This window comes from Salvelinus fontinalis, chromosome 32 (genome assembly GCF_029448725.1).
Source record: "Salvelinus fontinalis isolate EN_2023a chromosome 32, ASM2944872v1, whole genome shotgun sequence".
NCBI lineage: Eukaryota > Metazoa > Chordata > Actinopteri > Salmoniformes > Salmonidae > Salvelinus > Salvelinus fontinalis.
Genome location: NC_074696.1, coordinates 21,835,147 through 21,859,423, shown reverse-complemented (window position 1 = coordinate 21,859,423; position 24,277 = coordinate 21,835,147). Strand labels below are relative to the sequence as shown.

At 45.2% G+C, this 24,277-nt stretch overlaps 1 protein-coding gene across 2 annotated transcripts in view; it reads left to right on the top strand.

The window, feature by feature from the left end:
• The window catches only part of LOC129830917 (lysophosphatidylcholine acyltransferase 1-like), a 36,854-nt gene that overhangs the window by 831 nt on the left and 11,746 nt on the right, over positions 1-24,277 (top strand). For both annotated transcript variants that reach the window (XM_055893752.1, XM_055893751.1), the window contains 4 exons: positions 17,300-17,439; positions 18,098-18,312; positions 22,755-22,867; positions 22,968-23,028. In XM_055893752.1, the coding sequence (XP_055749727.1) occupies positions 17,300-17,439; positions 18,098-18,312; positions 22,755-22,867; positions 22,968-23,028 (529 nt within the window). The remainder of the gene's footprint in view (positions 1-17,299; positions 17,440-18,097; positions 18,313-22,754; positions 22,868-22,967; positions 23,029-24,277) is intronic.

Sequence of the window (24,277 nt, the reverse complement as noted above, 5' to 3'; positions counted from 1 at the left end):
TCTCTCTCATTGATTGATAGGAACTAACGTTAATAAACATAAGCATTTCGCTGCATCTGCAATAACACCTGCTAAACTGTGTACGCGACCAAAACAATTTGATTACACTACACACACATTCTTCTATCCTTATGGAGTTCTACTTTTTGTTTTTTATATTCAAAATCCTATTTCCCCTAACCTTAATCTCTACACCTAACCCAAATTCGAACCCTAAACCTAACCCCTAAGTTTAAAATAGCCTTTGGCCTCATTGGATAGAAGAACAAGACCACACACACACAGTTGTGTCCCATGCTCTCTGTTTGGCCTTTTAAACACAGCCATGGGGCTTGGACATGCACTTGTCACTGAGACCATGCTTCAAAGCACAGAATGGCTGTAGCATATGGCGTCACTCAGAAAATTATCTTCCATATTTGCACCAAGTGTTCCATTACCTGACCGTAACATTCTAGCTAATGTGTGTAGCTAGTTAGTATTTTGAGGAGTGAGAGAAATGTGGCTTGTCCTGTTATTTCCAAACATAACTGACCTTCATTACAATAACAGAAAGTATACCAGGCGTTCTTCCTATAAGTGCAGGAAATGTGGTATGTCCCATTCCTGTTTCCTTGGTCTCTCGGCTCTCACACAGCCCCAGGACTAGGGTGTGTCCCAGTCACTCTCCGCCATATACTGTACAGCAGGGCTCTCCAACCCTTTTCCTGGAGAGCTACCCTCCTGTAGTGTTGTCACGATACCAACATTTTACTAACGATACAATACCAGGCCAAGAATGAAGTTTTAAATTGACACAATACCTGTTAGCGAAGGTGTCAGCTAGAGATGACGTGAAGGAGCTTGCAGGGATTTGCAGTCTTACAAAATGTCTACTTTGATGCTAAATAGCATGTTCCTATCAGAGTAAGTAGAGCCGACTATATTGATAAGTCACCTTGTACGAGAGAGATTTACATGGTTATCAAAACGTCACGCCGAGGTAAGCCTACACGAAGCACAGCCCTCATTTTAAGTGTTTCAAAAATTCCCTATGGGAAAATGAAGGGTGGAAAAACGATTGGAACCATTTCCCTGTTTGACCGCTAGGTTTTATGGGTAATATGACACCTCCACTGTGGGGCTGTATTCACACTTCTACTCAATACAACAAATATTGAATTTAACTTCACACTGTATAATAACACTGAATAGAATGGCTACTTTGCTCATATTTGCAAGGCCTACCTGTGACTTGGCTGGAGGAATATGCATGCATAATGATCTGCATGTCATTGTGGCAATTGGGAAAACTGCATAAAACCTTCTTTACTCTTCAGTTACCACACACTCCCTCACACACTCACTTTGTCTCCCTCTCATAAACACACACACACCACTCTCTCCTCCACAAACCCATACACACTGCTCCTACTTTAAAAAACATTAAGCACCAAACAGAATGTAAGGAGTACCAGAAAGAGAGAGATTTGATAGTTTAGGCTTACATTAGGCCTATATGAATCCTATCTTTTAAAGCACATGAGTAGCAGAGCTTTCTTCCTCTGCCAATCAAATTTTCCTAGACCTACTTTCAAGTTACTTGGTTGTTAGCTAGCTAGGTAATGCGACTGAACAACGTTGTTTATCAAACCAATAATTAGCGACCCGGGATTAGTTTAAAACGGCCTGCGACGTATCGAAAATCGAAATCTCGCAGGAAGAAGGTAGCTCTGGTTATAGGAGTCGTGTTTCTTTAACTGTTTGAGACGATCTGTTTTCTTTGTAAAACTGCAAGCATGCCTTTTGCTGTATGTTTTCACTTCAACCCCAGTTATAACTAACCTGACTCAGTTTATCAACCAGGTAATTATTAGAATCAATTGCGCTAGATTAGAGTTGGAGTGAACCTAGAGGACGGTAGATCTCCAGGAACAGGGTTGGAGAGCCTTTCGCAACAATGTCCAGGAAACTTGCCTCCGTTTTGGCACAACATTTTGTGCCAGCAGTGGAAAAGAAACACGGCGAACAAGTTTACTCCTGCAGCAGGAGGCTTGCTTTGCACACAGCCACACACACACATACACACACGTGCGCACGCAAATGCACACACCCTTTACACATAATGTCGACACACACACTGCAGACAGAGACAAGGGGAAGAACGTCATTCGATAAAGGAGCAGAAAGGACAGAGACTTTGGAACAGCATTTAGCTTCTGAATCTGGTGCTAATTATTCCAGTCTCTGGATCTAGGCCAAGCCTCTGGAAATGTCTTTTCTATTGTAACACGAGCACGTTGGCCTTTAAATTGTATTTCTTAGAAGACCGTCAGTGTATCCAATTGCATTGCCGTTGCATGTCTGTCAAAGATTAGATCTACATTTATTGTTAAACTCAGATCAAAGTAATAGTTAGGTTAGTTGGACAGAAAAAGGTGCTGGAGGTTACTTGGGCTGAAGTACACACACACACTTGGGCCAATCAGATGTGAAGGTTGCTAGTTGAGTTAGTGAACTGTGGCATGGGTCTATCTCAGTCTCAGTTCTCACTAGCCTACTACCTGCGCTTACTGTGAAGTTGTCCAGGTGTGTTTTTCCATTCTATACACACACACACACACACACACTGGTTCATTTAAGAGCTGCCTTTCTCTCTCTGCCTGAAGATAAACACTAGTTCCCTTCACGCAGCTGGCAACAGAGCCATATGACTGGGTAACACGTTTTAGTGTGTGTGTGTGTCACACCAACACATGTAAGCACATTCCTCCCTCAGGCCTCTCTCTCTCCCAGACGGCCTATTTTGAAGAAGAGGAGTTTGCAAAACAACAAAAACACCCCAAATGAATTAACTTCACAATGACCCAACACACTGAACAAAACATCCCTAATGAATTAACTTCACAATGAACCAACACACTGAACAAAACATCCCTAATGAATTAACTTCACAATGACCCAACACACTGAACAAAACATCCCTAATGAATTAACTTCACAATGAACCAACACACTGAACAAAACATCCCTAATAAAGAAGTCACTCACTGACTGAATCTCTATTGTAGTGTCTTTCTCTGTCTGCCATTTAGCCTATGGATAAAGTCTGCATTCTTTGAGGAGCCTGTGTGTGTTGACATTAGTTAGGGGTAGTTAGCCCTTGCAGAGCTGAAGTCCTTCTGGTTTGCGTTTCTTCCTGGCGGCATTTATGATGCAACTAAATAATAACATCAGCTTCTGCTAATAAGCACTTCAAGCTGTTGGTTCATTATACTGACAGACACGCCCAGAGGGGGATCTGGGACTATCCCCCACAGTCGGAAGGAGGGATTGGGGTGGGAGAGGGGTGGAGGATGGTAAGGTCATACTATCAGTGACAGTACAGGGATAGAAAAAAGAGAGGGAGTGCAGGGGATGGAGGAAAAAGGGATTGGGGCTATCGGTGACATAGACCGGAAGGAGGAAAGAGAGGAGGATGTGGAAGAGGGATATTTTGTTATATTTGACAACCACGAAGGTCAACAAACCAAGATTCCAAAGACCATTCTGAAGTGTGTGTGTGTGACCCAAGCAGCAGCAGATGGATGGATTGGTTCTGAAGGACAGATGGGGAGTTAAGGCGTCTGGGTTCAATTGGCCCCTAGTAGAACTCCTAGTACTGTTTGACTCACTACCCAGTATACACTTCCTCAAAATAGTCTGAATGAATCTGCACTGAACAAAAATAAATGCAAGAATTTCAAAGATTTTATTGAGTTACATGAAATCAGTTAATTTAAAGAAATTCATTAGGCCCCGATCTATGGATTTCACATGACTGGGAATACAGATATGCATCTGTTGGTCACAGATACCTTAAAAAAAAAAATGATAGGGGTGTGGATCAGAACCAGTCAGTATCTGGCGTGACCACCATTTGCAGCACAACACATCTCCTTTGCAAAGAGTTGATCAGGTTGTTGATTTTGACTTGTGGAATGTTTTCCCCACTCCTCTTCAATGGCTGTGTGAAGTTGCTGGATATTGGCAGGAACTGGAACACGCTGTCATACACGTCGTGTTTGTTGACATTAGTTAGGGTTAGTTAGCCCAGGGAACTGAAGTCCTTGGGGTTTGCATTTCTCCCTGGTGGCACTGATGATGCAACTAAATAATAGCAGCTTCTGTTAATAAGAAGAGCATCCCAAACATGCTCAATGAGTGACATGTCGGGTGAGTATGCAGGTCATGGAAGAACTGGGACATTTTTAGCTTCCATGAATTGTGTACAGATCCTTGCGACATGGGGCCGTGCATTATCATGCTGAAACATGAGGTGATGGCTGCGGATGAATGGCACGACAATGGGCCTCAGGATCGTGTCACTATCTCTTTGCATTCAAATTGCCATCGATAAAATTCAATTGTGTTTGTCTGTAGATTATTCCTGCCTGTATCATAACCCCAATGCCGCCATGGGGCATTCTGTTCACAACGTTGACATCAGTAAACCGCTTGCCCACACAACGCCATACACACTAACTGCCCAGTACAGTTGAAACCGGGATTCATTAATGAAGAGCACACTTCTCCGGCGTGCCAGTGGCCATCAAAGGTGAGAATTTGCTCACTGAAGTCGGTTAGGACACCGAACTGCAATCAGGTCAAGACCCTGGTGAGGACGACGAGTATGCAGATTAGCTTCCCTGAGACGGTTTGTGCAAAAAAAAATTGGTTTCCAGGTGGCTGGTCTCAGACTATCCTGCAGGTGAAGAAGCTGTATTTGGAGGTCCTGGGCTGGTGTGGTTACGGGTAGTCTGCGATTGTGAGGCCGGTTGAACGTACTGTGAAATTCTCTAAAATGATGTTGCAGGTGGCTTATGGAAAATAAATTAATATTACATTCTCTGCCAACAGCTCTGGTGGATATTCCTGCAGTCAGCATGCCAATTGCACGCTCCCTTAACTTGAGACGTCTGTGGCATTGTGTTATGACAACTGCACATTTTAAAGTGGCCTTTTATTGTCCCCTGCACAAGGTGCAGCAGTGTAAGGATCAAGCTTCTTGATATGCCCCACCTGTCAGGTGGATGGATTATCTTGGCTCACTAACAGGGATGTAAACAAATTTGTGCACAAAATTTGAGAGTGAAGTTTTTTGTGTGTAGGAAACATTTCTGGGATCTTTTATTCCAGCTCATGAAACATGGGATCAACACTTGTTGCATTTATATTTTTGTTCAGTGTAAGGTACCTCAAGAAATCTGTCATTAAGTTGGCTGTTTTTGCAGAGGAGATCTTAGTTGCGCAGTTGTACATCTAACTAAGATGTTTGGTGCAGTATTTCACAAGTAAAAAAAAAATGCATGAAAACGAGTCAACAACCATTTTAATTGAAGAATCCCTACTGTTGACCAATCACGGACGAAGGGGCGTACACTTCGGCAACCGAACTTCGGCTTGCCTCGAGAAAACTGTCATGTGCACACAAAAAAATCTTGCAGTAGACCAAAACAAAAAATCGTCAGTGCTGTCATAATATATGCATGAGGACGCCTTTAGAGGGCAGAGACCCACCCCTACGTGTGTGCATTTGCTCGTGTGTGTGCCAGGGTTTCCGTTTGACCGGCAGCATTTTAATTTACCGGACATTTGAGAAATGTACCGGACTAATATGCATTTGTTGCGTAACCTGATTATGGCGTCCACCCATGGTGCTCAGTGACAAATCATATTTTGATTATGGTAATGAACCTTAAAAGATCACTAGCCTATGCTAAATCACTAGCCTATGCATTGGCGGAGCGTGAGATTCAAGTTTGGGGAAGTACATTTTGTCCATTAAATTAACCTTTATAATAAAACATTCCATGCATTATCGCATGTGCAGACTTACAGTATATTATGTAAGAGCCTACTATGTGTAATGTGACGAGTAGATTGGATAGTCATAATATAGGCTAATATAACTCAATCACTGTTCACAAAAAATACCGTTCAATGCATGGGCTGAGCGTGTGTAGTGTAGAGGCCTGGGCTATAGGCCCTAACAGATACGTTTCTTCTTTCTTTGCTTGGGGAAAAACACATTTCATGCAATTCTGCTACACTTTTCTATGACTAGAGACATTAGCAGAATATTTTTTTAATACGACAAATTACAGGGTAGCCTACTCTGCTGAAACTGATAAACAGATCAATAAAAACGACATTGGTCATATAATATGCCTATGAGAAGGGGGAGAGAAATATAATATGACGTCCATCTAAACTGGATGAGGAAGTTATTGTTCTAAAACAAACGTTTACGTGGCACTGACCCACAATGACAGCGTGAACGTGTGCAGTGCGCACTCTCACCGGGTATATGGCCGATGCTCTCCCCTGGTGCCAATAAGACAAATCTTTGACACTTCTGTTTTCTCAATGACATTCAAATCAACATTGGGGGGAAAAAAGTTTGTTCCACCTGAGCGAGTCTGGCCATAAGTCAGACACCACTATGATGACACACCAAATGGGTTTGATGGATTGTGGGAAAAGAGCAGGAATAGGCTTTTATAGGCTACATTCCAAGCGATGTCTTCCAATGGTACGACTGCTGTCAGCATCGAAAGATTATCCAATTCGGGAAAAACACGTGGAGGTAAGGATGACCGCAGTGGTGTAGTCCAGGTATTCCCAAAGTAGGGTACACCAAATACAAATGTGATTCACATTTACAAAAAATATATATATTTAAAAAATAAAATAAAAATTCCCTCACATTTTCAAACAGCCCATTTATATTTTCCAACGGGGCTATACATTTGGGTGAGGTTGTTTTCTCGCCTGAGTAGCCTCGTTTCACTGCCAAACATTTTTTTTCCCGAAAAACACCAGTCTCAACGTCAACAGTGAAGAGGGGACTCCGAGTTCCTCTCTCCACTGTCTTTTCTTTTGCCCGTCTGAATCTTTTATTTTTAATGGCCAGTCTGAGATATGGCATTTTCTTTGCAACTTTGCCTAGAAGGCCAGCATCCCGGAGTTACCTCTTCACTGTTGACGTTGAGACTGGTGTTTTGCGGGTACTAGTTAATGAATCTGCCAGTTGAGGACTTGATGCGTCTGTTTCTCAAACTAGACACTCTAATGTATTTGTCCTCTTGCTCAGTTGTGCACCGGGGCCTCCCACTCTTTCTTTTCTGGTTAGTGCCAGTTTGCGCTGTTCTGTGAAGGGAGTAGTACACAGCGTTGTACGAGATCCTCAGTTTCTTGGCAATTTCTTACATGGAATAGCCTTCATTTCTCAGAACAAGAATAGACTGACGAGTTTCAGAACAAAGTTCTTTGTTTCTGGCCATTTTGAACCTGTAATCGAACCCACATGCTGATGCTCCAGATATTCAACAAGTCTAAAGAAGGCCAGTTTTATTGCTTCTTTATTTAGGACAACAGTTTTCAGCTGTGCTAACATAATTGCAAAAGGGTTTTCTAATGATCAGCTAATTAGCTAATCCAAGTTTTTATAATTTTAAAAGGCTAACACAACGCACCATTGGAACACAGGAGTGATGGTTGTTGATAATGGGCCTATGTAGATATTCCATAAAAAACTGCAGTTTCCAACTGCAATAGTCATTTACAACATTAACAATGTCTACACTGTATTTCTGACCAATTTGATGTTATTTTAATGGACAAAGAATGTGCTTTTCTTCCAAAAACAAGGACATTTCTAAGTGACCCCAAACTTTTGAACGGGTAGTGTGTGTGTATATATCTAAACTCGGCAAAAAAAGAAACGTCCTCTCACTGTCAACTGCGTTTATTTTCAAAAAAACTTAACACGTGTAAATATTTGTATGAACATAACGAGATTCAACAACTGAGACACAAACTGAACAAGTTCCACAGGCATGTGACTAACAGAAATGGAATAATGTGTCCCTGAACAAAGGTGAGGTCAAAAGTAACAGTCAGTATCTGGTGTGGCCACCAGCTGCATTAAGTTTTGCAGTGCATCTCCTCATGGACTGCACCAGATTTGCCAGTTCTTACTGTGAGATGTTACCCCACTCTACCACCAAGGCACCTGCAAGTTCCCGGACATTTCTGGGGGGGAATGGCCCTAGCCCTCACCCTCTGATCCAACAGGTCGCAGACGTGCTCAATGGGATTGAGATCCGGGCTTGTCGCTGGCCATGGCAGAACACTGACATTCCTGTCTTGCAGGAAATCACGCACAGAATGAGCAGTATGGCTGGTGGAAGTGTCATGCTGGAGGGTCATGTCAGGATGAGCCTGCAGGAAGGGTACCACATGAGGGAGGAGGATGTCTTCCCTGTATCGCACAGCATTGAGATTGCCTGAAATGACAACAAGCTGAGTCTGATGATGCTGTGACCCACCGCCCCAGACCATGATGGACCCTCCACCTCCAAATTGGTCCCGCTCCAAAGTACAGGCCTCGGTGTAACGCTCATTCCTTCTATGATAAATGCGAATCCGACCATCACCCCTGGTGAGACAAAACCGTGACTCATCAGTGAAGAGCACTTTTTGCCAGTCCTGTCTGGTCCAGCGACGGTGGGTTTGTGTCCATAGGCAACGTTGTTGGCGGTGATGTCTAGTGAGGACCTGCCTTACAACAGGCCTACAAGCCCTCAGTCCAGCCTCTCTCAGCCTATTGCGGACAGTCTGAGCACTGATGGAGGGATTGTGCATTCCTGGTGTAACTCGGGCAGTTATTGTTGCCATCCTGTACCTGTCCCGCAGCTCTGATGTTCGGATGTACCAATCCTGTGCAGGTGTTGTTACACGTGGTCTGCCCCTGCGAGGACGATCAGCTGTCCGTCCTGTCTCCCTGTAGCGCTGTCTCAGTAAGGACATTGCAATTTATTGCTCTGGCCACATCTGCAGTCCTCATGCCTCCTTGCAGCATGCCTAAGGCACGTTCACGCAGATGAGCAGGGACCATGGGCATCTTTCTTTTGGTGTTTTTCAGAGTCAGTAGAACGGCCTCTTTAGTGTCCCTAAATTTTCCTAACTGTGACCTTAATTGCCTACCGTCTGTAAGCTGTTACTGTCTTAATGACCGTTCCACAGGTGCATGTTCGTTAATTGTTTATGGTTCATTGAACAAGCATGGGAAACAGTGTTTAAACCCTTTACAACGAAGATCTGTGAAGTTATTTGGATTTTTATGAATTATCTTTGAAAGACAGGGTCCTGAAAAAAAGTTTTTCTTTCCATTGATTCTTGAAGAATATAACTTAGAAATAACTCATGAGCTAAGTTCAACTGTCACACTCCATAAGAACCCAAAATATAAACTTGTTTTTCTCCAATGTTTGTAAAACATTGTACATGTAAACAAACACTGTATAGCCTCATAACATGGTTAAAACCATTTTGATATCATGGATGGTCAGTCCTTACATCCATAGCTCTGTCTATTCATCTGAGAGTGGTCACATTTCTCCAGGCCCATCCCTCAGCTTTTTACCAAAACCGAGGCGGGGTGGCCGTCTTGTTATTGTTTCATCAGTGGATTTGCCCTTTAAACATTTGCATATTATCAAGATATCAAAATGTCACCAACAAAAAGGTAAACAATAGGTCTACAGAAAATGCAGCATATTGTCCTTCTGTTCACCTGACTTAGAATTCCTCACAATCAAATGTCGACCGCACTATCTACGAAGAGAATTCTCTTCGATTATAATCACAGCCGCAGATATTCCCCCCCCCCAAGCAGACACATCGATGGCCCTGAATAAACTTTATTTGACTCTATGTAGACTGGAAACCACATATCCTGAGGCTGCATTCATTGTAGCTGGGGATTTTAACAAGGATAATCTAAAAACAGGACTCCCTAAATTCTATCAGCATATCGATTGTGCTACCAGGCCTGGTAAAACCCTGGATCATTGTTATTCTAACTTCTGCGACGCATATAAGGCCCTCCCCCGCCCTCCTTTCGGAAAAGCTGACCACGACTCCATTTAGTTGCTCCCTGCCTATAGACAGAGACTAAAACAGAAAGCACCCGCGCTCAGGTCTGTTCAACGCTGGTCCGACCAATCTGATTGAACGCTTCAATATTGCTTCGATCACGTGGATTAGGATATGTTCCGCATTGCGTCAAACAACAACATTGACGAATACGCTGATTCGGTGAGCCAGTTTATTAGCAAGTGCATCGGCGCCGTCGTACCCACAGCAACTTAAAACATTCCCAAACCAGAAACCGTGGATTGACTGTAGCATTCGCGCGAAACTGAAAGCTTTTAACCAGGGCAAGGTGACCGGAAACATGACCGAAATACAAACAGTTTAGCTATTCCCTCCGGCAAGGCAATCAAACAAGCTAAGCGTCAGTATAGAGACAAAGTAGAGTCGCAATTCAACGGCTCAGACACAAGGTATGTGGCAGGGTCTACAGTCAATCACGGATTACAAAAAGATAACCAGCCCCGTCGCGGACCAGGATGTCTTGCTCGCAGACAGACTAAACAACTTCTTTGCTCGGTTTGAGGAATACAGTGCCACTGACACGGACCGCTACCAAAACCTGCGGGCTCTCCTTCACTGCAGCCGACGTGAGTAAAACATTTAAGCGTGTTAACCCTTGCAGGGCTGCAGGCCCAGACGGCATCCCCAGCCGCGTCCTCAGAGCATGTGCAGACCAGCTGGCTGGTGTGTTTACGGTCATATTCAATCAATCATTATCCCAGTCTGCTTCAAGAGGGACACCATTGTTCCTGTTCCCAAGAAAGCTAAGGTAACTGAGCTAAATGACTACCGCCCGTAGTACTCACTTCCGTCATCATGAAGTGCTTTGAGAGACTAGTCAAGGACCATATCACTTCCACCCTACCTGACACCCTAGACCCACTCCAATTTGCTTACCGCCCCAATAGGTCCACAGACGATGCAATCGCATCCACACTGCACACTGCCCTAACCCATTTGGACAAGAGGAATACCTATGTGAGAATGCTGTTCATCGACTACAGCTCAGCATTTAACACCATAGTACCCTCCAAACTCGTCATTAAGCTCGAGAACCTGGGTGTCGACCCCGCCCTGTGCAACTGGGTCCTGGACTTCCTGACGGGCCGCCCCCAGGTGGTGAGGGTAGGTAACAACATCTCCACCCCGCTGATCCTCAACACGGGGGCCCCACAAGGGTGCGTTCTGAGCCCTCTCCTGTACTCCCTGTTCACCCACGACTACGTCTCCAACTCAATCATCAAGTTTGCAGACGACACTACAGTGGTAGGCTTGATTACCAACAACGACGAGACGGCCTACAGGGAGGAGGTGAGGGCCCTCGGAGTGTGGTGTCAGGAAAATAACCTCACACTCAACGTCAACAAAACAAAGGAGATGACCGTAGACTTCAGGAAACAGCAGAGGGAGCATCCCCCTATCCACATCGATGGGACAGTAGTGGGAGAGGGTAGTAAGTTTTAAGTTCCTCGGCGTACACATCACGAACAAACTGAAGTGGTCCACCCACACAGACAGCGTGGTGAAGAAGGCGCAGCAGCGCCTCTTCAACCTCAGGAGGCTGAAGAAAATCAGCTTGTCACCAAAAGCACTCTCAAACTTTTACAGATGCACAATCGAGAGCATCCTGTCGGGCTGTATCACTGCCTGGTACGGCAACTGCTCTGCCCACAACCGTAAGGCTCTCCAGAGGGTAGTGAGGTCTGCACAACGCATCACCGGAGGCAAACTACCTGCCCTCCAGGACACCTACACCACCCGATGTCACAGGAAGGCCAAAAAGATCATCAAGGACAACAACCACCCGAGCCACTGCCTGTTCACCCCGCTATCATCCAGAAGGCGAGGTCAGTACAGGTGCATCAAAGCGGGGACCGAGAGACTGAAAAACAGCTTCTATCTCAAGGCCATCAGACTGTTAAACAGCCATCACTAACATTGAGTGGCTGCTGCCAACATATTGACTCAACTCCAGCCACTTTAAAAATGTAAAAATGTATGTAAAAAATGTATCACTAGCCACTTTAAACAATGCCACTTAATATAATGTTTACATACCCTACATTACTCATCTTATATGTATATACTGTACGCTATACCATCTACTGCATCTTGCCATCTTTATGTAATACATGTATCACTAGCCACTTTAAACTATGCACTTTTATGTTTACATACCCTACATTACTCATCTCATATGTATATACTGTAATCGATACCATCTACTGCATCTTGCCTATGCCGTTCTGTACCATCACTCATTCATATATCTTTATGTACATATTCTTCATCCCTTTACACTTGTGTGTATAAGGTAGTTGTTGTGAAATTGTTAGATTACTTGTTGGTTATTACTGCATTGTCGGAACTAGAAGCACAAGCATTTCGCTACACTTGCATTAACATCTGCTAACCATGTGTATGTGACATAACATTTGATTTGATATTGCATTTATTTTTCACATGTAAATAGCACTTTTCATTAGTGCTTATAGCATGCTATTCCAAGAGCGCAACATTTATTTTTCAACTCGAATCAATGAGCCCAATCAGTCCTCCATGACAACAAAATCATAAATAGCCATTTGCTTTACGAACTGTTTTCCAGCGACTGAATTTTGAAATATTGCGATATGCATGGCTCGGACTCTAATTTCCACTGACAGTCGCAATAATCAGCTATTTGGTATTTGCAGCGTGCGCTACCCAAGTCGTGCACGGGCTCCCTTTCCTTCAGACTGTAGGCAATGCAATTTAAAACAATCCACAATGTATTATTTTTTTAAGTGTAATGGAAGCTAATGATCCTCTGTGGCCATGTTATGCTTTAGTAGCCTATTTTGAATTTATTTATTTCTGTATAGACAGGAGTAGGCTAATTAGGCTATATAATTTTGGTAATTCAATATACTTAGGGAAAGTTTAGCTTCCCCTAGCTTTATGGACGCACCGCCTATGTCAATCTCCTATCCCCCATAGTAGAAAAGTTGACCTATTCTATTGGTCAGCTTGTCAAGAAAGAAATAGCCCAGACTCTGGGACAGTTTATTTTATTTTTTATTTAACTAGTCAGTTAGGAACAAATAATTATTATTATAATGACTGCCTAGGAACAGTGGGTTAACTGCCTTGTTCAGGGGCGGAACGACAGATTTTTACCTTGTCAGCTCGAGGATTTGATCTCGCAACATTTCGGTTAGTGGCCCAACTCTCTAACCACTAGACCCCCTGCCGTCCCACAGGGGAGGGACGATAGATCCCAAATTCATAGAACCAGTACGCCTAGGCTACATAAAAAAACTACTTTAAAAAAGCAATGGATGCAATAGATCAGGACGTTTAGCTTAAAATGTTGGTAATCAATTTTTTTCTTAACATTATTAGGGCAGCAATGCGCACAAGGCAGCAGGGTACGCACAAATGTTTTTGCTACCAGACAATGAAAGAAAGTTGAAAAACAACAGAACATGAGAGAGAGAGGTTACTGGTCTCAATGGCATCTGGAAGTCTTTATGAAACAATAGGTTACTGGTCTCAATGGCATATGGAAGTCTTTATGAAACAATAGGTTACTGGTTTCAATGGCATATGGAAGTCTTTATGAAACATTAGGCTACTCGTTTCAATGGCATATGGAAGTCTTTATGAAACAATAGGCTACTGGTTTCAATGGCATATGGAAGTCTTTATGAAACAATAGGCTACTCGTTTCAGTGGCATATGGAAGTCTTTATGAAACAATAGGCTACTGGTTTCAATGGCATATGGAAGTCTTTATGAAACAATAGGCTACTGGTTTCAATGGCATATGGAAGTCTTTATGAAACAATAGGCTACTGGTTTCAATGGCATATGGAAGTCTTTATGAAACAATAGGCTACTCGTTTCAATGGCATATGGAAGTCTTTATGAAACAATAGGCTACTGGTTTCAATGGCATATGGAAGTAATTGCCTCCACGGATATGGTCGGATTTTGCCTAGGCTACTTTTAAACAAGGAAAGAGAGGAGAAGCAAATCATAGTCCCCTGGGAGAGGAAAGGAGACCACATCATTGTAATGAAGGGAGGCAGAGATGGAGAGAGGGAAATATAATTATAAAGAGATAAGATGTACAATATGGAGAACAACAACACACTACTGTAACACCCAGTAGGAGATGGAAGAGATCTCTAGAGATGGAGAGAGGACCAGGGAGAGGAATAGAGGGGGGATGGGATCTGAAATGACAGTATTGGCTGTCTGGTGCAGTGAGTAGTCTTCCTCCTCTACTTTAGTAAAAATACTTTAAAGTACTACTTAAGTTCTTTTTTTGGGGTATCTGTACTTTACTTGACTACATATATTATTGACAACTTTTACTCCACTACATTCCTTCTGAAAATAATGTACTTTTTACTCCATACATTTTCCCTGACACTGAAAAGTACTAGTTACGTTGCAAAAGCTTAACAGGAAAGAAAAATGTGACAATTCACACACTTATCAAGAGAACATCCCTACTGCCTCAGATCTGGTGGACTCACTAAACACAATTGCTTATTTTGTAAATTATGTTGGAGTGTGCCCCTGGCTATCTGTGGAATGAGAAATTATTTTTACTTTTGATACTTAAGTATATTTAAAACCAAATACTTTTAGGCTTTTACTCAAGTAGTATTTTAATGGGTGACTTTCACGTTTACTTGAGTCATTTTCTATTAAGGTATCTTTACTTTTATAATTGGGTACTTTTTCCACCTCTGGCCGTGACATTTTGACCCTGTTATTAGGAGTGATGACATGACCCTGACACACACACACAAGATGACCATATTCCTTGCAAGGGATGACGGGTCAATAGTTATCAGCTTTGATCTTAGATGATCCTTTGACCTTAATGAACTTTTTTTGTTCTGTATGAGCTAATGTATGCATCGACCATGATTGCGCTAACATAAGGAGCGTAGAGTGAACAAGGAGAAAGATAGGAGGGAGGATTAGCTGTATGTCTGTCATTGCTGTATGGTTGATGGTTAAAGGCAAGCCCGAGTCTCTAGTTCAACAGAGCCGTTCCTGATGGGTCAATCTAATTTATTAGCTCTCTCCCACATCCTCACAATGCTCATCAATAGACCAGCACTGACCACTCTGGAGAAAACATACTTTAATAATGTTTACATACTGTTTTACCCACTTCATATGTACACTGCTCAAAAAAATAAAGGGAACACTTAAACAACACAATGTAACTCCAAGTCAATCACACTTCTGTGAAATCAAACTGTCCACTTAGGAAGCAACACTGATTGACAATAAATTTCACATGCTGTTGTGCAAATGGAATAGACAAAAGGTGGAAATTATAGGCAATTAGCAAGACACCCCCCAAAACAGGAGTGATTCTGCAGGTGGTGACCACAGACCACTTCTCAGTTCCTATGCTTCCTGGCTGATGTTTTGGTCACTTTTGAATGCTGGCGGTGCTCTCACTCTAGTGGTAGCATGAGACGGAGTCTACAACCCACACAAGTGGCTCAGGTAGTGCAGTTCATCCAGGATGGCACATCAATGCGAACTGTGGCAAGAAGGTTTGCTGTGTCTGTCAGCGTAGTGTCCAGAGCATGCAGGTGCTACCAGGAGACAGGCCAGTACATCAGGAGACGTGGAGGAGGCCGTAGGAGGGCAACAACCCAGCAGCAGGACCGGTACCTCCGCCTTAGTGCAAGGAGGTGCACTACCAGAGCCCTGCAAAATGACCTCCAGCAGGCCACAAATGTGCATGTGTCAGCATATGGTCTCACAAGGGGTCTGAGGATCTCATCTCGGTACCTAATGGCAGTCAGGCTACCTCTGGCGAGCACATGGAGGGCTGTGCGGCCCCACAAAGAAATGCCACCCCACACCATGACTGACCCATTGCCAAACCGGTCATGCTGGAGGATGTTGCAGGCAGCCGAACGTTCTCCACGGCGTCTCCAGACTCTGTCACGTCTGTCACATGTGCTCATGTGCTCAATGTGAACCTGCTTTCATCTGTGAAGAGCACAGGGCGACAGTGGCGAATTTGCCAATCTTGGTGTTCTCTGGCAAATGCCAAACGTCCTGCACGGGGTTGGGCTGTAAGCACAACCCCCACCTGTGGACGTCGGGCCCTCATACCACCCTCATGGAATCTGTTTCTGACCGTTTGAGCAGACACATGCACATTTGTGGCCTGCTGGAGGTCATTTTGCAGGGCTCTGGTAGTGCACCTCCTTGCACTAAGGCGGAGGTACCGGTCCTGCTGCTGGGTTGTTGCCCTCCTACGGCCTCCTCCACGTCTCCTGATGTACTGGCCTGTCTCCTGGTAGCGCCTGCATGCTCTGGACACTACGCTGACAGACACAGCAAACCTTTTTGCCACAGTTCGCATTGATGTGCCATCCTGGATGAACTGCACTACCTGAGCCACTTGTGTGGGTTGTAGACTCCGTCTCATGCTACCACTAGAGTGAGAGCACCGCCAGCATTCAAAAGTGACCAAAACATCAGCCAGGAAGCATAGGACCGAGAAGTGGTCTGTAGTCACCACCTGCAGAATCACTCCTGTTTTGGGGGGTGTCTTGCTAATTGCCTATAATTTCCACCTTTTGTCTATTCCATTTGCACAACAGCATGTGAAATTTATTGTCAATCAGTGTTGCTTCCTAAGTGGACAGTTTGATTTCACAGAAGTGTGATTGATTTGGAGTTACATTGTGTTGTTTAAGTGTTCCCTTTATTTTTTTTGAGCAGTGTATATACTGTTTTTCTAGTCAAAGCCTTCAGAAAGTATTCAGACCCCTTAACATTTTACACATTTCCTTAGGTTACAGCCGTATTGTAAAATTGATTTTTAAAAATGATCATCAATCTACACACTACCCCATAATGACAAATAAAAAAAGTTTATATAATTATTATTTTTTTATAAAAAACTGATATCACATTTACATACTCATTCAGGCCCTTTATATTCCGGACTCTGACATTGCTCGTTCTGATAGTTCTTTATATTTATTTTTGGAATTTGTGTGTATTGCTTTGTATTGTTAGGTATACTGCGCTGTTGGAGCTGGAACATCTGCAAAATATGTGTACTCAACCAATAAAAATTGATTTTATTTCATACAAGTGTCAGAAAAGGTGTAGGCCCAAGGCAAAGCTATAGTAGTTTTATTTGTTTTCACAAAAGAGATGCTTGACCTGTGTGGTGTGGGCCAATAGCTTAAATGTGATCATTTGTACCCCTCTATTTCCCTCTCTTTCTCTCTGTGTTTTTATGGATGAATGCATGACCATTTGCTTTAGTCTCTCTTTCTCCACCCCCCTCTCTCAGATCGGTGTGATGACGGTGACTGTGTTCCCAGTACGGCTGGTTTCTGCAGTGCTCCTCATGTTGCTGGCCTGGCCCTTTGGCTTCGCTGCCTCTCTGGGACGATCTGAACTGGCCGTGGAGACCGAGACCTGGTGGAGGAGGTACGCCTGTCACTGTGTGTGTGAGTGAGCGAGTGACAGAAAAACATTAGGAATACCTGCTCTTTCCATGAGACTGGCCAGGTGAAAGCTATGACTCCGTGTAGATGAAGGGGAGGAGACAGGTTAAAGAAGGATTGTTAAGCTTTGAGACATGGATTGTTTGTGTGCCATTCAGAAGGTGAATGGGCTGTATAAAATGTTGAAGTTCCTTTTGAACGGGGTGTTGTAGTAGGTGCCAGACACACCAGTTTGAGTATGTCAAGAACTGCAACGCTGCTGGGTTTCTCATGCTCAACAGTTTCCCGTGTGTATCAAGAATGGTCCACCATCCAAAGGACATCCAGCCAACTTGACACAACTGTGGGAGGCATTGGAGTCAACATGGGCCAGCATCCCTGTGGAACGCTTTCGACGGTGGTGTAACTCAATATAAAGTTTTGTACACTCAGTGTATAAAATGAATGACACACCTGATAATGACAAATATTGTGGAATATTTGTAGAAGGTTTGGATACGATTGACATTGCCAGGGTAAACACACACACACGTGCGCGCAACAGGACGTAATTGCAAACCAGTCTTAATTTACTTACCTGTATAAATAAAGGTTAAGTAGAAAATAAACACACACGCCCTCAATCAGTCTCTCTCCTACAGGATCTGTGACATCGCCCTGAGGGGGATCATGCGTGCCATGTGGTTCTGTGGAGGGTTCCATTGGGTGACGGTGAAAGGGGAACCGGCTCCACCCTCGCAGGCACCCATCCTCACCCTGGCCCCTCACTCGTCCTACTTCGACGCCATCCCCGTCACCATGACCATGGCCTCTATCGTCATGAAGACTGAGAGCAAGAACATCCCCGTCTGGGGCAGTGAGTAGTCCTCATTTTCATCTCTCTCATCTTCATTAAATACCACTGTCTGCCTCTCTTTCGCCTTCTCTCTGCCTCTTCCTGATTTGTCAGGCCTTTTCAGTCTGTCTCACTGTCTAGGGAAGTGTGTACTCTAGTCGTGATCTTCATTCTCTCTCTCTGGTTCCACAGTCTTCCTCATCTCTCTCTTTCCCGGTCTGTTGATCTTCATTCTCTCTCTCTGGTACCGCAGTCTTCCTACTTTCTCTCTGGGTGTGTCTCAAAATGCATACTACCGTGCTCCAAGCACGCAAATTGGAGCGCGGGAGGGTCAGAGTATGAGTCCAAATGAAAGTATGTGAAACGGAGCATGGAGGGCACTTCTCGAATGCGTACTCCGTTTATACATATTTTGAAGCATCGATGCACAAGCTTCAACCACAGGTATGCAAAGAAATATGACGCAACCACTTTAAAAAATGTGCAAAATTTGTTAAAATCAATGGTGGCCATTATTTGAACGGAAGCGAGAGAAAATACACTCCGACTTGGCAATGAAATGTTTCCTCTTCACATCTCATGTGTTGCCTCTTCACATCTCATGTGTTGCCTCTTCACATCTCATGTGTTGCCTCTTCACATCTCATGTGTTGCCTCTTCACATCTCATGTGTTGCCTCTTCACATCTCATGTGTTGCCTCTTCACATCTCATGTGTTGCCTCTTCACATCTCATGTGTTGCCTCTTCACATCTCATGTGTTGCCTCTTCACATCTCATGTGTTGCCTCTTCACATCTCATGTGTTGCCTCTTCACATCTCATGTGTTGCCTCTTCACATCTCATGTGTTGCCTGACTACAGTATTTGATCTTGATACGTTAATAAATAAATGCTGTTCATTTTGGCCTGTTTACCTGCGTACGTACTGTAGATCGCAAGCCCATAATAGGTCAACAGGGCTAACTGGCTAGCTATTACTGTTAGCTAACCAGATAGCCACAAAGAATAGTTAGCTAGCTACCCACGAATCTATTGCCTATTATTAGTTTTAGGTCATTTTTTTCCCCTCTTAAACTATCTGGTTAGCTATATTGTTACAATTCACATTTAGCTAGCTGATAGTTATGACGTAAAACGGTTGCCTTGTGTATATCTTGTTTCGTCTCTATTGTCATTGTCCTGGCTGAAAGACCGTTCAGTGAATGGGTAAGTCCCATGTCCATAGTAAGTCAATAGGGCAAACTGGAAAGCTAGCTAGCCACGAAGAATTGGTAGCTACCCACAAAAAATGTACATCTACCTTGCATAACATTAGTGTTAGGACATTATGCCTGTTTAACTAGCTAGCTGGCTAGCTAGATTATTACAGTTCACATATCTAGCTTATAATTCTGAAGTAAAACGTTTGGTTTGTGTACATCTTGTATCGTCTATGCTTGCTATTGTCCTGGCTGGAAGAAGGTTCAGTGAATGGGGAGGTGCAGCGTGAGTTAATACAGTTGGGGGAGTGTGACTGCTTCTCAAATGTATTGTTTTATGCGTTCTTCACACACTCAACCTCACAAGAATGTACTCGAGGTTGTAGGAGAATGCGCTCGGAGCATGAGAGTGTGGAGCACGGTAGTATGCATACTGAGAAACCCCCTCAGTCTCCGTCAGGGGCGGTGAGAACCAAAGTCTTCTGATAGATAGTGACTGGTGTGTGTTAGTGAGGTTATCAGAGTGGACATGACGGTTGGAGAGAGAAAGCCAACTACCCACATAATTTCCCATAATGTAACGTGGTTCCCCCCCAGACTGTCCCATTGCTTGTCTCCATGCTGTTCCCTTGGTAGTCCCCAACTTGTGGCTGCGATGGTCCACACTTGTCAGAATCAATAATGTGTACAACACAATTATGTACTGAAGAATTGCCTCTAATAAGAACACAATTGCAAGTGGCACAAACCACTGCACGTTTTGAGAGTGCGCGGTCTCTTCCAAACCACTGCACGTTTTGAGAGTGCGCGGTCTCTTCCAAACCACTGCACGTTTTGAGAGTGCGCGGTCTCTTCCAAACCACTGCACGTTTTGAGAGTGCGGGGTCACTTCCAAACCACTGCACGTTTTGAGAGTGCGCGGTCTCTTCCAAACCACTGCACGTTTTGAGAGTGCGCGGTCTCTTCCAAACCACTGCACGTTTTGAGAGTGCGCGGTCACTTCCAAACCACTGCACGTTTTGAGAGTGCGCGGTCACTTCCAAACCACTGCACGTTTTGAGAGTGCGCGGTCACTTCCAAACCACTGCACGTTTTGAGAGTGCGCGGTCACTTCCAAACCACTGCACGTTTTGAGAGTGCGCGGTCATTTCCAAACCACTGCACGTTTTGAGAGTGCGCGGTCACTTCCAAACCACTGCACGTTTTGAGAGTGCGCGGTCACTTCCAAACCACTGTTGACAACCAAACAAACCAAAACAAAGGCAAAGTCTTCTCATGCTTTGTTGATTTCAAAAAAGCTTTCGACTCAATTTGGCATGAGGGTCTGCTATACAAATTGATGGAAAGTGGTGTTGGGGGTAAAACATACGACATTATAAAATCCATGTACACAAACAACAAGTGTGTGGTTAAAATTGGCAAAAAACACACACATTTCTTCACACAGGGTCGTGGGGTGAGACAGGGATGCAGCTTAAGCCCCACCCTCTTCAACATATATATCAACGAATTGGCACGGGCACTAGAACAGTCTGCAGCACCCGGTCTCACCCTACTAGAATCCGAAGTCAAATGTCTACTGTTTGCTGATGATCTGGTGCTTCTGTCACCAACCAAGGAGGGCCTACAGCAGCACCTAGATCTTCTGCACAGATTCTGTCAGACCTGGGCCCTGACAGTAAATCTCAGTAAGACCAAAATAATGGTGTTCCAAAAAAGGTCCTGTCGCCAGGACCACAAATTCCATCTAGACACCGTTGCCCTAGAGCACACAAAAAACTATACATACCTCGGCCTAAACATCAGCACCACGGGTAACTTCCACAAAGCTGTGAACGATCTGAGAGACAAGGCAAGAAGGGCATTCTATGCCATCAAAAGGAACATACATTTCAACATACCAATTAGGATCTGGCTAAAAATACTTGAATCAGTCATAGAGCCCATTGCCCTTTATGGTTGTGAGGTCTGGGGTCCGCTCACCAACCAAGATTTCACAAAATGGGACAAACACCAAATTGAGACTCTGCATGCAGAATTCTGCTAAAATATCCTCCGTGTACAACACCAAATAATGCATGCAGAGCAGAATTAGGCCGATACCCACTAATTATCAAAATCCAGAAAAGAGCCGTTAAATTCTACAACCACCGATTCCCAAACCTTCCATAACAAAGCCATCACCTACAGAGAGATGAACCTGGAGAAGAGTCCCCTAAGCAAGCTGGTCCTAGGGCTCTGTTCACAAACACACCCCACAGAGCCCCAGGACAACAGCACAATTAGACCCAACCAAATCATGAGAAAACAAAAAGATAATTACTTGACACATTGGAAAGAATTAACAAAAAAACAGAGCAAACTAGAATGCTATTTGGCCCTAAACAGAGAGTACACAGTGGCAGAATACCTGACCACTGTGACTGACCCAAACTTAAGGAAAGCTTTGACTATGTACAGACTCAGTGAGCATAGCCTTGCTATTGAGAAAGGCCGCCGTAGGCAGACATGGCTCTCAAGAGAAGACAGGCTATGTGCACACTGCCCACAAAATGAGGTGGAAACTGAGCTGCACTTCCTAACCTCCTGCCCAATGTATGACCATATTAGAGACACATATTTCCCTCAGATCACACAGATCCACAAAGAATTCGAAAACAAATCCAATTTTGATAAACTCCCATATCTACTGGGTGAAATTCCACAGTGTGCCATCACAGCAGCAAGATTTGTGACCTGTTGCCACAAGAAAAGGGCAACCAGTGAAAAACAAACACCATTGTAAATACAACCCATATTTATGCTTATTTATTTTAACTTGTGTGCTTTAACCATTTGTACATTGTTACAACACTGTATATATATAATATGACATTTGTAATGTCTTTATTGTTTTGAAACTTCTGTATGTGTAATGTTTACCGTTAATTTGTATTGTCTGTTTCACTTTTGTGTATTGTCTACCTCACTTGCTTTGGCAATGTTAACTCATGTTTCCCATGCCAATAAAGCCCCTTGAATTGAATTGAATTGAGAGGAACCGTATGAGGTGGTGAGACCAGGTGTTAAAGATGACCATATTGTCATTATAACATTATTATAGTTATATTGATATTATGCTGTGCTAATCACTAATCTCTATCATTCCTCTTTCCCTCCCTCCCTTTCTCTATCTCCATCTTTCTCTCTGCCCCTTCCCTCACCTCTCCCTCTCTCCCCAATGTCTTTCCCTCATCCTCTTCTGTCTCTCCCTGCCCCACCAGCTCTGATAAAGTTCATAAGACCAGTGTTCGTGTCGCGGTCGGACCAGGATTCTCGCAGGAAGACGGTCGAGGAGATCAAACGCAGAGCCCACGCTGGAGGGGAGTGGCCTCAGGTAATGTAAAGACCAACCTTCCTCAATCTTGAAGTCTAATTCAATGTACTGTGTATTTAGATAAGTACCGTGTGCGTACTGTACGTGTGTGTGTTTGCAGATAATGATATTTCCAGAGGGGACGTGTACCAACAGATCCTGCCTCATCACATTCAAGCCTGGTATGTGTTCTTTATGCTGACCAGGTCGGCGCGAGCGAGAGCGACGACTCTCTCGCGCCGACTCTCTCGCTCTCTCTCTCTCGCGCCGACTCTCTCGCTCTCTCTCTCTCGCGCCGACTCTCTCGCTCTCTCTCTCTCGCGCCGACTCTCTCTCGCGCGCCGTCTCTCTCGCTCGCGCCGTCTCTCTCGCTCGCGCCGTCTCTCTCGCTCGCGCCGTCTCTCTCGCTCGCGCCGTCTCTCTCGCTCGCGCCGTCTCTCTCGCTCGCGCCGTCTCTCTCGCTCGCGCCGTCTCTCTCGCTCGCGCCGTCTCTCTCGCTCGCGCCGTCTCTCTCGCTCGCGCCGTCTCTCTCGCTCGCGCCGTCTCTCTCGCTCGCGCCGTCTCTCTCGCTCGCGCCGACTCTCTCGCTCTCTCTCGCTCGCGCCGACTCTCTCGCTCTCTCTCTCTCGCGCCGACTCTCTCGCTCTCTCTCTCTCGCGCCGACTCTCTCTCGCGCGCCGTCTCTCTCGCTCGCGCCGTCTCTCTCGCTCGCGCCGTCTCTCTCGCTCGCGCCGTCTCTCTCGCTCGCGCCGTCTCTCTCGCTCGCGCCGTCTCTCTCGCGCCTGCGCCGACTCTCTCGCGCCTGCGCCGACTCTCTCGCGCCTGCGCCGACTCTCTCGCGCCTGCGCCGACTCTCTCGCGCCTGCGCCGACTCTCTCGCGCCTGCGCCGACTCTCTCGCGCCTGCGCCGACTCTCTCGCGCCTGCGCCGACTCTCTCGCGCCTGCGCCGACTCTCTCGCGCCTGCGCCGACTCTCTCGCGCCTGCGCCGACTCTCTCGCGCCTGCGCCGACTCTCTCGCGCCTGCGCCGACTCTCTCGCGCCTGCGCCGACTCTCTCGCGCCTGCGCCGACTCTCTCGCGCCTGCGCCGACTCTCTCGCGCCTGCGCCGACTCTCTCGCGCCTGCGCCGACTCTCTCGCGCCGACTCTCTCGCTCTCTCTCTCTCGCTCTCTCTCTCTCGCGCCGACTCTCTCGCGCCGTCTCTCTCTCTCGCGCCGTCTCTCTCTCGCGCGCCGTCTCTCTCTCGCGCGCCGTCTCTCTCTCGCGCGCCGTCTCTCTCGCTCGCGCCGTCGCTCGCGCCGTCGCTCGCGCCGTCGCTCTCGCTCGCGTCGTCGCTCTCGCTCGCGCCGTCGCTCTCGCTCGCGTCGTCGCTCTCGCTCGCGCCGTCGCTCTCGCTCGCGCCGTCGCTCTCGCCCGCGCCTGCGCCGACT